Below are 12873 nucleotides of genomic sequence, written 5' to 3'. Positions count from 1 at the left end.
TGCTCCTTACTTCCTGATCCACCGCGGCTCCCACCAAACAAAGACATGTCGGAACTTAAATATATTAAAATCGAATGTTTTTTCTATTCACTTTTCGTTTCGTTTCGTTTCCTTTTCCGGAATTTTATCGATGTTTCAAACATTTGGCAAGTCTTTTTCAATAATATTTTATACAATATAAGGCCTAATAACAAATAATAATACTTAGCCATAGTCTGAAGGATACGACAGGAAAATGGTGTTTGAAATGAAATGAAATGACATGGGGTTTAACGTCCTACTGTTTTGCTCCTAAACTGGGCTAATGAAGACGGGCATACGCCATACAGTGTGCTATGAGGGAAATTTTGCCCGGGCAGCGGCGCTACGGTCTACTCTTATATCGAATTCCAACTGCCAAGGGATCTTTTACGAGCACGCCAATTTGTACACGGGGCCTCGGTTTTTCGTCCCATCCGAACGACTAGATAGCTGTCCTTGTCAGACCCTCCGTCCTGCATCACTGACAAGGGGAAACCACGCCGGAAACTCTGGATGAACTTTCTCGGCTAATGCAGGGATCGAACACCCGACCTCCAGGCTAGGAAAATAGGGTTTATGTCGCTTCGTGATATAGGGTTAAATCTGTTTCACATGGCCGCCAACAGATTTCGTCATAGGTCACGAGACGTAAATTCCTAAACCTAACCCAAGGTCTAGCCCCAACCCTTACCCTAACCCACAAACCTCGGTAACAATCACTTGCCCTAACCTTGTTTACATCTCGTGACCTTGGGGAAATCTACAGGTGGCTATTTGAAATAGACCTGACCGTGATATAGCAGTTATTATTAATCAGTTAGAGTTCATAAAAGGTCAGCAGACTGAACATTACTAAAACAAAACGAAAAAAAAAGAAGAAAAAAGCGACGGCGATTTTCCGGCCATGATAAACGGAAGTGAATAGTACTTTAATATTAAAGCGCAGAAATGTACGGGACAGAGAGCGAGAAATGGGATTCAACGTCCACTCGAACACAAACTAGGTGATTTCGGGACTAACATATGGTTTAATTTTATTTCAATAATTCGCTTGCACGGAGGACCCGGAGAAAACCCACGAGGTTGGACATGCGACCCTACTCCCTGTCAAGTACAGCCGGGAAATCGAAACCACGTCATATCGTATGGTCGCCTTCATTATCTCGTTTGGTGCGGAAAAGTAGGACGTTAAACCCCCATTTCAAAAAGTTTGATTTTAATTTGTTGACTGTTTAGTAGGAATGCAGGAAATAGATTTACATAGATTTACAAGGGGGTCTTAGCCCAAACGTCGCTTGATCGGTCACTGCATCGGGATGTTCCGACGTGGTTGCCCCTTTGTCAGTGGTGCAGGAAAGATGGCCTGGCAAGGGACAACGTATAGTCGTCGTTCGATGGAATGAAAACTCGAGATCCCGTGTACAAATAGGCATTCACGTAAAAGATCAAATGGACTTCGATATAAGAGTAGGTCGTAGTGCCGCTGTCCGGGTAAAATTTTCCCCATAGATCGCGGTCTTCATTATCCCAGTCGGAGCAGAACGTTAAATCCCATTTCATTTCATTTCCAAACGTCGCCCAGTATTAAAAGGTATTTTTTTTACATGTATATAATGTCTCATCATATTTTATCATGGTTGATAAAGACTAAAAGAATTCTAGTGTAAGTGTATTCCACTACTATGTCCACCAAGCTTATCTCATATTGTGGTTTAAGACAGGGCATCTCTAAGGCGCTCTCTTTGAAGGTATGTAACTTGTGAGTGCTGATAAGACAAAAACTAACAAATATTTAAAACTATGTCTAAACACATTGCATACCAGAAACTATCCCTTAAGCCATGCCCTTAAGTAACCGTCCGCCTTAACTAATTAACAGCAAAAAGAAAACTTTCCGTTTGAAGAAACTATCTAAAATAAAATTAAATAAATAAACAAATCGCCCCTACATGTATACTGAATAGCAAGCAGATGATAAGAAAATCTATTTCGGAGAAGATATATTTGTAAAAAAATGAGATTATCGCTAACAAAGATATCTCTCTCACGTCCACGATCGAGTTGAGCCGCTGTTTATTTATTTATAATAGAGTAACAACAGTTGGATAGCCTCATAGGTTTAATAACAGCTTGTGGAGTAACTGGGGAGAAGAACGGCACCAATAATATCCATGAAATTAATTCCGTGAGTACAATATTTAGTATACCTATTGTATAGCTTATATAGATCGTTAAAACTAATACTTTTCTTGGTTTCGTACATGTCACTTCAAATTGTCACAAGAACGTAGAGAATAGTCTATTTTATAATTCACCAGGTGAAAAACGGTTCCATTATTATATCCATGAAATTAATTCCGTGAGTACAATATTTAGTATATATACACCTATTGTATAGCTTATATATATCTATAAAATAAACACTTTCCTTTCGTTATGATTTGGTATATGACATTTCAATTTGTCACAAGAACATAGGGAATAGTCTATTTTACAACTGACCAGTTGAAAAACGGTTCGGTTATCATAACCATGAAATTAATTCCCTGAGTACCTATTTGGAATATCTAGTAAATATACATATTATACCTATAGTTTAGCTTATATAAATCTACTAATACTTTATTATCGATATGTCTTGGTACATGACACTTCACGAACCTAGAGAATAATTTATTATATAACTGACCAGGTGAAAAAAGGTACCAATATCCTATCCATGAAATGAATTCCGTGAATGAATATTACAAGATTTATATGCCTATTTACCAGATTGAGTTATGTAACAATTGTACAAGTTTCTCTGTAGAATTTATATCTGTACAAGGAATATTTTCTTATCGGTTTGATTTAGTACATTACATTTAAAACTATCGCCTAGAGAATATTCTATGTTATAACAGACCAGCTGGAGAACGGTACCGATACCCTATTTATTAAATTAATTCTGTTAATGTCTATTTACAAGGTCTAGCATATATGTCTATTTACAAGATCTGTGGTATATATTCCTATTTACAAGATCTGGGGTATATATATATCTATTTACAAGATCTGGTATATATTCCTATTTACAAAATCTGATATATATGTCTATTTACAAGATCTGGTATATATGCCTATTTACAAGCTGCTTACTGTATAACTTACTCTGTAGAATGTACCTATCTATATTAGAACTAGTTTATTATCAGAATATTTAAAATCCAATCTCTTAGATTTATCATGAACACCCAGAGAATATAACCATAATTAGAATGAACGTAGGCCTTTATTGTCCTTTTATAGATTTAATAATATTTCATTTCAATAACGGGATAATTTTATCCTCATAATTAAAAATTCGAATGACAAACGAGGCAAAGAAAATATTACAATTTTTTTTAATTTTTATATAAGATATTATTTTAAAAGAAAACAGATAATATATGGGTGTAAGCTTTTAAATATAATTTTTAAATATTTTTTTTATATATATAAAAATCTAATTTAGTATTATTAATAGGTATCAGATTAGATATTATAGGTTTAATATTTAACCATATTGTATAGTTTTTGTATATAGATATATAATAATACTTCTTATAGATAAAATATAATATAGGCCTAAGATTTTAAACATACATTATGCAAGGTCTCTTTAGACCTGAAATGTTATCTGAATTATTAATTAGACATTAATTGACTTGATAAGACCATAATCAACTCTCGATGTCATCGCTAGCCTGCAATAATTACTGGATTTGAATCCGATCTGCAGCTCAACGCTCATTGATGATTATTGATTACATCAAAAAGTGGATAATCGAGACTATGTTTTTTTTATCGTACCGACTTTAGCAATGATGATCGAGGCTAGGCTTAAAATTAAAAAAGCTAATATCTCGGTTCAGATTGGAGCAATTTGACTGAAATTTTTAGAATATTTCCTTTACATTATCTAGTTTTTAACTATTATAGTGAGAACTGCCAGCTCTTTATCTAATCTCCAACAATACCCCTTTAAATATATTTTTATATTCTTTTAAATATAAAACTCTAATTCAGTACCATTAAGAAGAAGAATGTTGTATTAAGGTTTTTGGGTAAAATAGCGGTATACCAATATTAATTGTATCAATATATGACCAGTGTGTTTGTCTATCTACAGACTTGTTTGGGTTTTACTCTCTGCGGTGAGTGAACTGACGTCTGCGGACAACTTTGAAGTATGGGGTAGCTGGTACGGTGGTTTTCTAGGCCAGGTCTGCTTTACAGCGCCACCTCATTTAAAAGGATGGCGGTTACTTGTAAGATTCAGGAACGATGTGGAAGGAATTACCGTAAGTATAACTATAGATTATTGTCTTCAATTTATCTACGGTCAATTCGTTATCTATGTATTTTCTTTTTTCAATTTTAGGGGGTTGGGTGTCCGAATGGTTTAAAGCGTGGGCTTTAGATTATGGGGTGTTGGATGGCCGAATGGTTAGCACGTGCGCGCTGTATCATAAAGCCTGCTATTGAGTCAACTGGCGTGGTTTCGAATCCCCGGTTGTACGTGACAAGGAGTAGGGTCGCCTGTCCAAACTCGTGGGTTTTCCCCGGGTCCTCCGGTTTCCTCCCACTGATAAAGCAGATTATTGCGAATTATTGAAATAATATTAAATTATGTTAGTCCCGAAATGACCGAGTTTGTGTCGAGTGGACGTTAAACCCCATTTCTCTCTCTCTCTTTAGATCATAAGGTCTGTGATTGAGTCACTTGGTGTGGTTTCGATTCCCCGCTAGTACGTGGCAGGGAGTATGGGGTCGCCTGTTCAACCTTGGCGACTTGATATTCACAATATCCCCACATTAGGGTTGTTACAGTCTTCATCCAAAGTCTTTGACATGGAAAACACGAATTATTTGTCAATTCAAATCAACATGGATGTTGTGATCTTACCGGGTAAAGATGGGTTTCTGATATCCAATATTTAAGACAAAATAAACATTTTACCATTGATACACGAATCGTGTATCATAATGCGTTTCAGCGCCATTTGTAACAAGGGAGAGCAAGTGCAATAAATACTATCAGTGGAGACTGGAATAACCAGATGCTAGAGGCTGCCATTAGATTGAGACTTCTGGCTGAACATAACTGATTTGAAATTAGAGTAAAAACAGAAACGATTGAATGTAAATCAGTTTAGATACAATCTGATTACATTATTATACGCGTTGCGATCCATTTGTGTCAATTTCTAGGTCACAAATATCAGCAATTTAGCTAGTTTAAATACATGTATTTTTCTTTTGAAGACTTGGAATTCCTTCTTGGAAAGGAAAGTTGATAATCGAAATTTTATTCTTCGAAACAACTTTTTTAATGGTACCCCACAACCTGGTACTAAGATATGTTGTGTCATCGAGGGTCGAACCAAGAACAGCATCAAACCGGAAGCTGTAGTGTTCTTGAGTGATACCTCGAGAACCGTCACCACAAACAGACGCCCAACAACAGCAACCAGACGCCCAACAACAACAACCACACGCCCAACAATAGCAACCAGACGTCCAACAAAAACCAGGCGTCCCATAGCAAAACCAGCTCCAATGCCACCAGCCAGTTCAGGTTAAATTTTTATTAGTATTAAAGATACATTTAGGGGCACAAAAACCCTCGGTATGCAGCGTTAGGGGATGTCAGGGGGCGGGACGTGGTGTACCATGCGATTTGCGAGGGGGCGCAAAAAATTAAGGGGGCGCAAAAACTCAAAACCATGACGCAAAGCTCGTTGATACGTCCCTCTCACCTAGCCCCTGAATACATTATATAAAGTTTAGATAAATCGATGGTCACTATTGCTACACCAGTTTAAAAACAGATAATGAAAAGTCAAATTATTTTATTCTGAGTGAAGTTATGAATGGTTGAAGTCTTGACAAGAAACCGCGTTGATAGTACAATTGTTACTAGTCTCGGTTTTAAATTTTATCGCTCAACGAAGACATGGCAGACACGTTACCATCTCAGCCATCCGGTGTCTAGAGAGTTGATTTTGGGCTTGCCATGTGAATACTTGCCTAAATGATAACTTAAATAATTTAAATAACATTTAAGGCAACAAAAGACCTGCAATAAGCAGATTTAGTTCTTACATATTAACACATTATAGCTAGTCTGTGTATATACACACTAACCCTAACCCTACACACTGGACTGTGTGGGAGTCTATGGTCCGTATTAAACATTCATACCGCTGACTGCTGAAACTGAACAAAACAACGACTCATAACTCAAGATTCAAATTTTCAACAAAACAAAAAAGAATTTGGTACAGTGATGGGCCTCTCTTCAGTGATACCTGCCGCGCCTTTTTATCCCAATTGAAACTTTCTGAGAGCACGTCTTTTTTATTTCTCAGAGCACGGACAGGCCCCAAGGCACGTTAAAATAGTCTTTGCCAGGCAATGATAAAATATAAAATGAGACAGGACATTATGAAGTGGAGTTTAACGTCCCGCTGTTCTGCTCCGAACTGAGCTAATGAAGACGGGAGGGGGGGGGGCATTATGTAAATACAATATTTAGGTAATGATGATCAATCATCAGACATGCCAATGATTACCTTGAAAGAAACCTAACTTAATCAATCTTAAATTATTATAAAAATGATTATAAGGTTTACTAAGTGAAATGAGATGGGTTTTAACGTCCCACTGTTCAGCTCCGACTGGATAAATGCTATAAAGGCTTAGTAATTGTACTTTTCTTTTCCGAATAATTTTTATGTTGATACCCTCAAGAGTTGTTTGTTTTTTTTTGGGGGGGGACATTTGCATGTTCGTCTTAACAGCATTAAAGGCTCCCGGGGTACAAAGCAGTGCACTGGGTCCCTACACATCCACTCACAGGAATAAAAATATAAATGGTTGATAAAAAAAAAATATATTTATTGTATTGCTACTTCTAACAAAATCAGTTTTTAAACAGCCAGCTAATTATGGTCACCAACGAACTGTCCATACAAAGCCTAGATGTGGTTGGTTTTTATAGATTAACAACAATATTGCGATCTATTATAAAATCTGCAGTAGGCCTTAGCTTTTAGCCCTAACCGTGTATGGGGTTATATGTTACTGTGTTAAAATGTACTGTGTTTGTCAGCTACCAATGTTTCGTGTAGACATTAAACAAACAATTTTCACTGGGCTATTGGACCAAAATACACAGATTGTTGTTTTAAAGAGTGGGTAGGTTCGGGATTATCGTTTAATCTCTTTACAATCAATTCTGTCGAGTTTAAAATAGTTGCTATTATCAGACACGTGACATGGTTTTATCTGTAGGACAGTGTGTCAAGGTCTGTTTTGCTGTAACCACGTAGGCCGCCAGATTAATAATTCTTTTACTCTAGTTTAGAAAAAGCTGTATTGCGTTTTTTTGCTAATGTCATTAAATGTAGGGGAAGTGGGTGGGTTAGGAAGGATGGGGGCTCTAATCATGGGTCTTGAAATATAACGAACTAACCGCAGGGCAAGAGATTATTTTCGAAAAAAATAAACCCCTTGTCCACGTGTAACCCCTAAACAGTAGGATACTTCTCATCAAGCCCCTTGTCCCCGTATAAACCTGACCTTATGCCATTAAATGGACGGAGCGTGGGGGGTAATCACGGGTCTTGAAATCGCATAATATAAATGCAAGAGACTATGTACGAAAAAAGAAGCTTTATTGTTATTTTTGGATTTCAGGGAATACACCAAATTATGCCGAGGTCTTGGGAAAATCCATCTTGTTTTATGAAGCTCAGAGATCTGGTGTTCTACCAAAGGACAATCGTGTTAAATGGAGAGGGGACTCAGCGGTTCATGATCAGGGTCTTCATGGTGAAGATCTGTCTGGTGGTTGGTATGATGGTAAGTCCTATATCTATATATCTGGTTCAATCAAGTCCTATATCTGGTTCAATCTGATTAAAATACAGATTTATATTTCGTTTCGTTTTTTTATAGTTCAAAATTTGGTTTTACTTTACTACATTAGGATCTGGAAGAGATCTAAATTTCGTTTCGTTTTTTTTATACTTTTGATGGCCTACTCAACATGAAGATTTGACCGGTTGTACTTGAAGGTCGCGTCAGGGGTCGCACGAGCGGCCTTTGACCCAATGACGTCAGCCATTGACGTTTCTAGTGGTATACAGTTCCGTGCATCGCACGCCTAGAACTCGCCGTAACAGACCGTTTCATTGGCTAATCCCTCACTTCTGCCAGAATGCCGGTAATATAACAACTCTTTCAGATCCTAGTGTAGTAAAGACAAGTAAAACGAAATTTTGAACTATAAAAATGAAACGAAATATGATCTGTATTTAATCAGATTGTATTTGGTTGGTATGTTGTTTTCATGCTAGACCCATGCGGGTCTTGTCGCCATTCGCGTTCTCTTCTGCTTCTTCTTCTTGAGGACAATTCGTTAGTCACCGGAATCATTATTTTATTACCGGAATACACCATTCATGACCGCATTCAGCCGTTCATGACCGCAACTAGACGATGATTATTCTAGATGTCTTTGTTTTTAGTTTAATTTATTGTTAGTTTGTCACCGGAATCTGTCGGTTATCTCCGGAATCGGGCGTTTATCCCCGGTATCTGTCGTTTATCTCCGAGAATCGACTGTTTATCCCCAGAATCAGCCGTTTATCTCCGGAATCGGCCGTTTATCTCCGGAATCAGCCGTTTACCCCCGGTATCATTGGTTTATCTCCGGAATCGGCCGTTTATCCCCGGAATTAGCCGTTTATCCCCGGAATATCAGCCGTTTATTTCCGGAATCAGTGGTTTATATCCAGAATCATCAGTATAAATGACCAATGACCGGGAATCAGCTGTTCATGAACACAGCTTGACGAATCTCGCTGGGAACCTCGGGTTTCTTCTAGACATATAATCGAACTTGATTCAATTACTTTTACAGCTGGTGATTATGTGAAGTTTAATCTACCTATGGCATCAGCTACTACCATGCTACTGTGGGGTCTCTACACATTCAAAGATGCTTATACGCTAACTAATGAATTAGACAACATGTACAAATCGGTCAAATGGCCACTAGACTATTTTCTAAAATGTTGGAACCCTAAAACACAGGAATACTATTATCAGGTAAACCTCATATTTAATATTTTTAGCCCATTGTACATCGTTTGTCCTTCCGTCCGCTATTTTCGACGTTTTGGGGAAGGGGGCATCTTTCAACGACTTCAATCAAATTTTGTGATATGTTGCGTGGGTGGTGATTAACCATATTATTATGTGGTGGTTGTGTAGAACACGCTAAAACACACGATATCATTTAAAGTAATATGTAGAGGGTCAGATGGGTCATTTGAATATTTTATGTTGAATTAGATGATGATTAAAAAAGAAAATATTGAGAATTTCAGTCAAATTACTTTATTCTGAAAAACGTTGTCACCGTTGGTGTTGAAGTTTGGGTTCAAAACAGGCATCAACTGTCTCCGCACCGAGTCCGAAATTTGCGATCGTTTGAATGTCAGACGATAACTCCACCCACATATTCTCAATTATCAAGTAACATTCTCAATGGCTACGGTAATTTCGAATGGCAGGCCGGTAGTAACGCCAGTGATTAACGGTAAATGTTAGCTTGGTCAGCCATTTATTGATGTAATTCTTAAATGGACGACTGTTTATATAGATCCAAGCTGTATCCAAGCCTTCCGAAAGTCTACAGGGTTAATTTTGAGCTTGCCATGTAAATAAAGATCTAATTATTCTTTTCTATAACAGCCTAAAGAAAGACTTGTAATAGGCATATTTGGTTCTTAAACATGCATTATGCAAGAGCTAAATCTGCCTATTGCAGGTCTTTCTTTAGGCCTGAAATGTTTTCTAAAGTACTAATTAGACATTAATTAGCTGATCCAGGCCTTAATCAACTCTCGATGGCATCAGATTTCTCCGATATTAAATAGATTAGAATGGTTCAGCGATACTTTGATTTAATCAAATATGGAGGACCGAGACTTAGCTTCGATCAACCAGTACGGTGGTTCAAATTATTGCACACGTCTGTCAAACCTTCAAAGGCTAATATCTTCGCTTGCAATAGAGTAATTTGAATGAAATTTTCAAATTATTCATTTTACATCATCTACTTTCGAACTATTATAGTAAGAATGGCTAGTTCTTTATCTAAATCTTACATAATGTATCTTTACCTAATGTATCTTTAACATGAAATTGATTATGGAGACCAGCCGTCTCTGATGTCCGATGAATCCATTATCGACACTGCGTGTGATTTAAAGATCTTTGACCCGTTTATCTTTCTTCAGGTAGGGAGCGGTAAACTTGACCATGATTACTGGGGACGACCAGAAGATATGCACATGCGTAGACCAGCAATGAAAGTAGACCGACATACACCAGGAAGTGACGTAGCAGGAGAAGCAGCAACTTCTTTAGCATTGGGGTCAATCGTCTTCCGACAGAAAGGTTAGTTTTTATCACGCTACATATATGGATTTGTTCCAGACTCTTTGATAAAGCCCTGAAGAGTAGTTGCCTAGTTAGTTGTAAATCGTCGTCTGAATCTGTTTTGTCATCTGGGGTTCCTCAAGGTTCCGTTCTTGGTCCGATTTTATTTACCCTTTATACGTCACCATTATATGATATTGTCAGAAAATATGGTCTCAGCTTTCATTTATATACCGATGATACTCATTTATATATTTCATTTATCACATATGTAATAGAACTGGTTAAACACGTTGCAAATATAATTTTATCACAGAGATCATTGCTATGATAGATGCGTAACGAAGATTTCAAGAAACGGAAGTGACGAAGGCAAAAGGAAATTTTCGTTACGCATCTGTCGTAGCAATTATATGTGTTAATATTATATTTGGGACGTGTTTAACCAGTTCTATCACATATCTGATATTGGCATACACTAATATTTTCCTTTAAACCTTAACTTGTTAATATAGATGTTTGTCTAAATCTAATACTTCTCTTTTTTCTTTTATTATTTATGAAGATAGTGCATATTCCGCCAAATTGTTGTCAGCCGCCAAAAGTCTTTACAAATTCGCCAAAGAGGTTCCAGGAAAGTATCCTCTGAAAGATTATTATGAGTAAGTTATTGATAATAAACCAAGTCAAACATTAGACAAAGATAACATTAACGATATAGATGTTGACCTTTAGACATTTCTAGTCATATTTCACCATTTCGGAATTTGAATCAACATCTACACATTATCTAACATACCATCTAGCGCTAGCCGCATTTATCTTTGGTAAGGCAACAAGCAGCCATCGATTTAGACTCTTAGAATCTTGCTAAGTAGGTACTGTCAGCCTGTCTATATTAGGCCTAGAATCTAATTAAAATACAGATCTATATTTCGTTTCGTTTATTTATACGTTCGATGGCCTACACTACATGACCAGTTGCTATGGGAAGTCGCGTCAGAGGTCATACGAGCGGCTTTTAACCTATGACGTCAGACATTTGATTAACCAATCAGCATTGATGTTTCTAGTGGATTACCCACAGTTCCATGCACCACGCACCAAAAGCTCGCCGTAACAGACCGTTTCATTGGCTAATCCCTAGCATCATCTAGAACACGAGTTATATAACAACTCTTCCAGATCCTAGTGTAGTATAGACAATTTACACGAAATTTTGAACTATAGGATCTGTGTTTTAATCAGATTGATCGGCCCATCACATGCTTATTTGTTGCTTGAGAATACTCTTCAAAACGTCGCCCAAATAGATTAGTAATTGTTCTTCCATAAAGTTGTACGATAGTTTATTGCTCAATCCAGTAACTAAATGCCTCAACAGGATTAATAGTTTCGTATACACAAGGCTGTTTTCCAGATATGTTGAAAATTAAAAACTTATGAGTGTTTTCACTGTAAATGTTTTTTTCTCGCTAGGTGTAGATTTGGTAATCATTAAATAATAAAATGAAATGCGGTTTAACGTCCTACATTTCTGCGCCGACCGGGCTAATAAAGACGGACATACACAATACAATGTGCTATGAGGAGAATTTTTGCCCGGCCTACTATTATTTTGAATTTCAACTGTCAAGGGTATTATTTACGTACCATCCAAACGACTAAACCCTCCCCTTACCAGGTCCCCGTCCTGCACAACTCACAAGAGGAAACCGCGCCGAAAAATCCCGAGGCACTTTCTGGTTCAACACCGGGAGCGAACCCGATACCTCCAGACTAGCAAGCAAGCGTCCTACTCACTGAGCCATCGCGACTCCCCATTAAATAACAAGAATAAAAGATTGTGTATATCATGTTATTCCTTCCACAGTTCTAGCGGTTATAAAGAACAGTTCTAGTGATTATAAAGAACAGTTCTAGCGGTTATAAAGAACAGTTCTAGCGGTTATAAAGAACAGTTCTAGTGGTTATAAAGAACAGTTCTAGCGGTTATAAAGAATGTTTATTTTATGTTTTTCCTTCCACAGTTCTAGCGGTTATAAAGACGAGCTATGTACAGCAGCTATTTGGTTATATAGAGCCACTAAAGACAGTACCTATCTTAAAGATGCTGATTTATACTATACTGATGACGGTGCCTGGGCACAATCCTGGGATGATAAAATTATCGCATGCCAAGTAAGTATTAAATTTCTTTCATCGCATTAAAGGTGAATATTCAATCTCATAAATTCGAATGTTAGTCAAGAACGTACCTCCAGATTTTCTAGCTTGGTTTCCTTATCAGTGATGCAGGAAGAAGGAACAGGCCCTCACGTCACAAAACATTCTCAGACTTAAGTTAAGAATTGAATCAACTTCCAATCACTGTTT

The 12873-nt window shown here is 37.3% G+C and overlaps 1 protein-coding gene across 1 annotated transcript; it reads left to right on the top strand.

Moving 5' to 3' along the window:
• Positions 1-2053: 2053 nt before the first annotated feature.
• LOC126828127 (endoglucanase 4) lies at positions 2054-12398 on the top strand. The gene is made up of 8 exons (XM_050557708.2): positions 2054-2206; positions 4172-4343; positions 5308-5620; positions 7744-7908; positions 8972-9159; positions 10356-10515; positions 11063-11159; positions 12371-12398. The coding sequence occupies exons 1-8, from the start codon at positions 2193-2195 to the stop codon at positions 12396-12398; spliced, it is 1137 nt and encodes a 378-aa protein (XP_050413665.1). The 5' UTR covers positions 2054-2192.
• The last annotated feature ends 475 nt before the right edge of the window (positions 12399-12873 follow it).

The sequence above is a fragment of the Patella vulgata genome, chromosome 7, assembly GCF_932274485.2.
Source record: "Patella vulgata chromosome 7, xgPatVulg1.2, whole genome shotgun sequence".
Lineage (NCBI taxonomy): Eukaryota > Metazoa > Mollusca > Gastropoda > Patellidae > Patella > Patella vulgata.
This window is presented reverse-complemented; position numbering and strand designations above follow the sequence as displayed.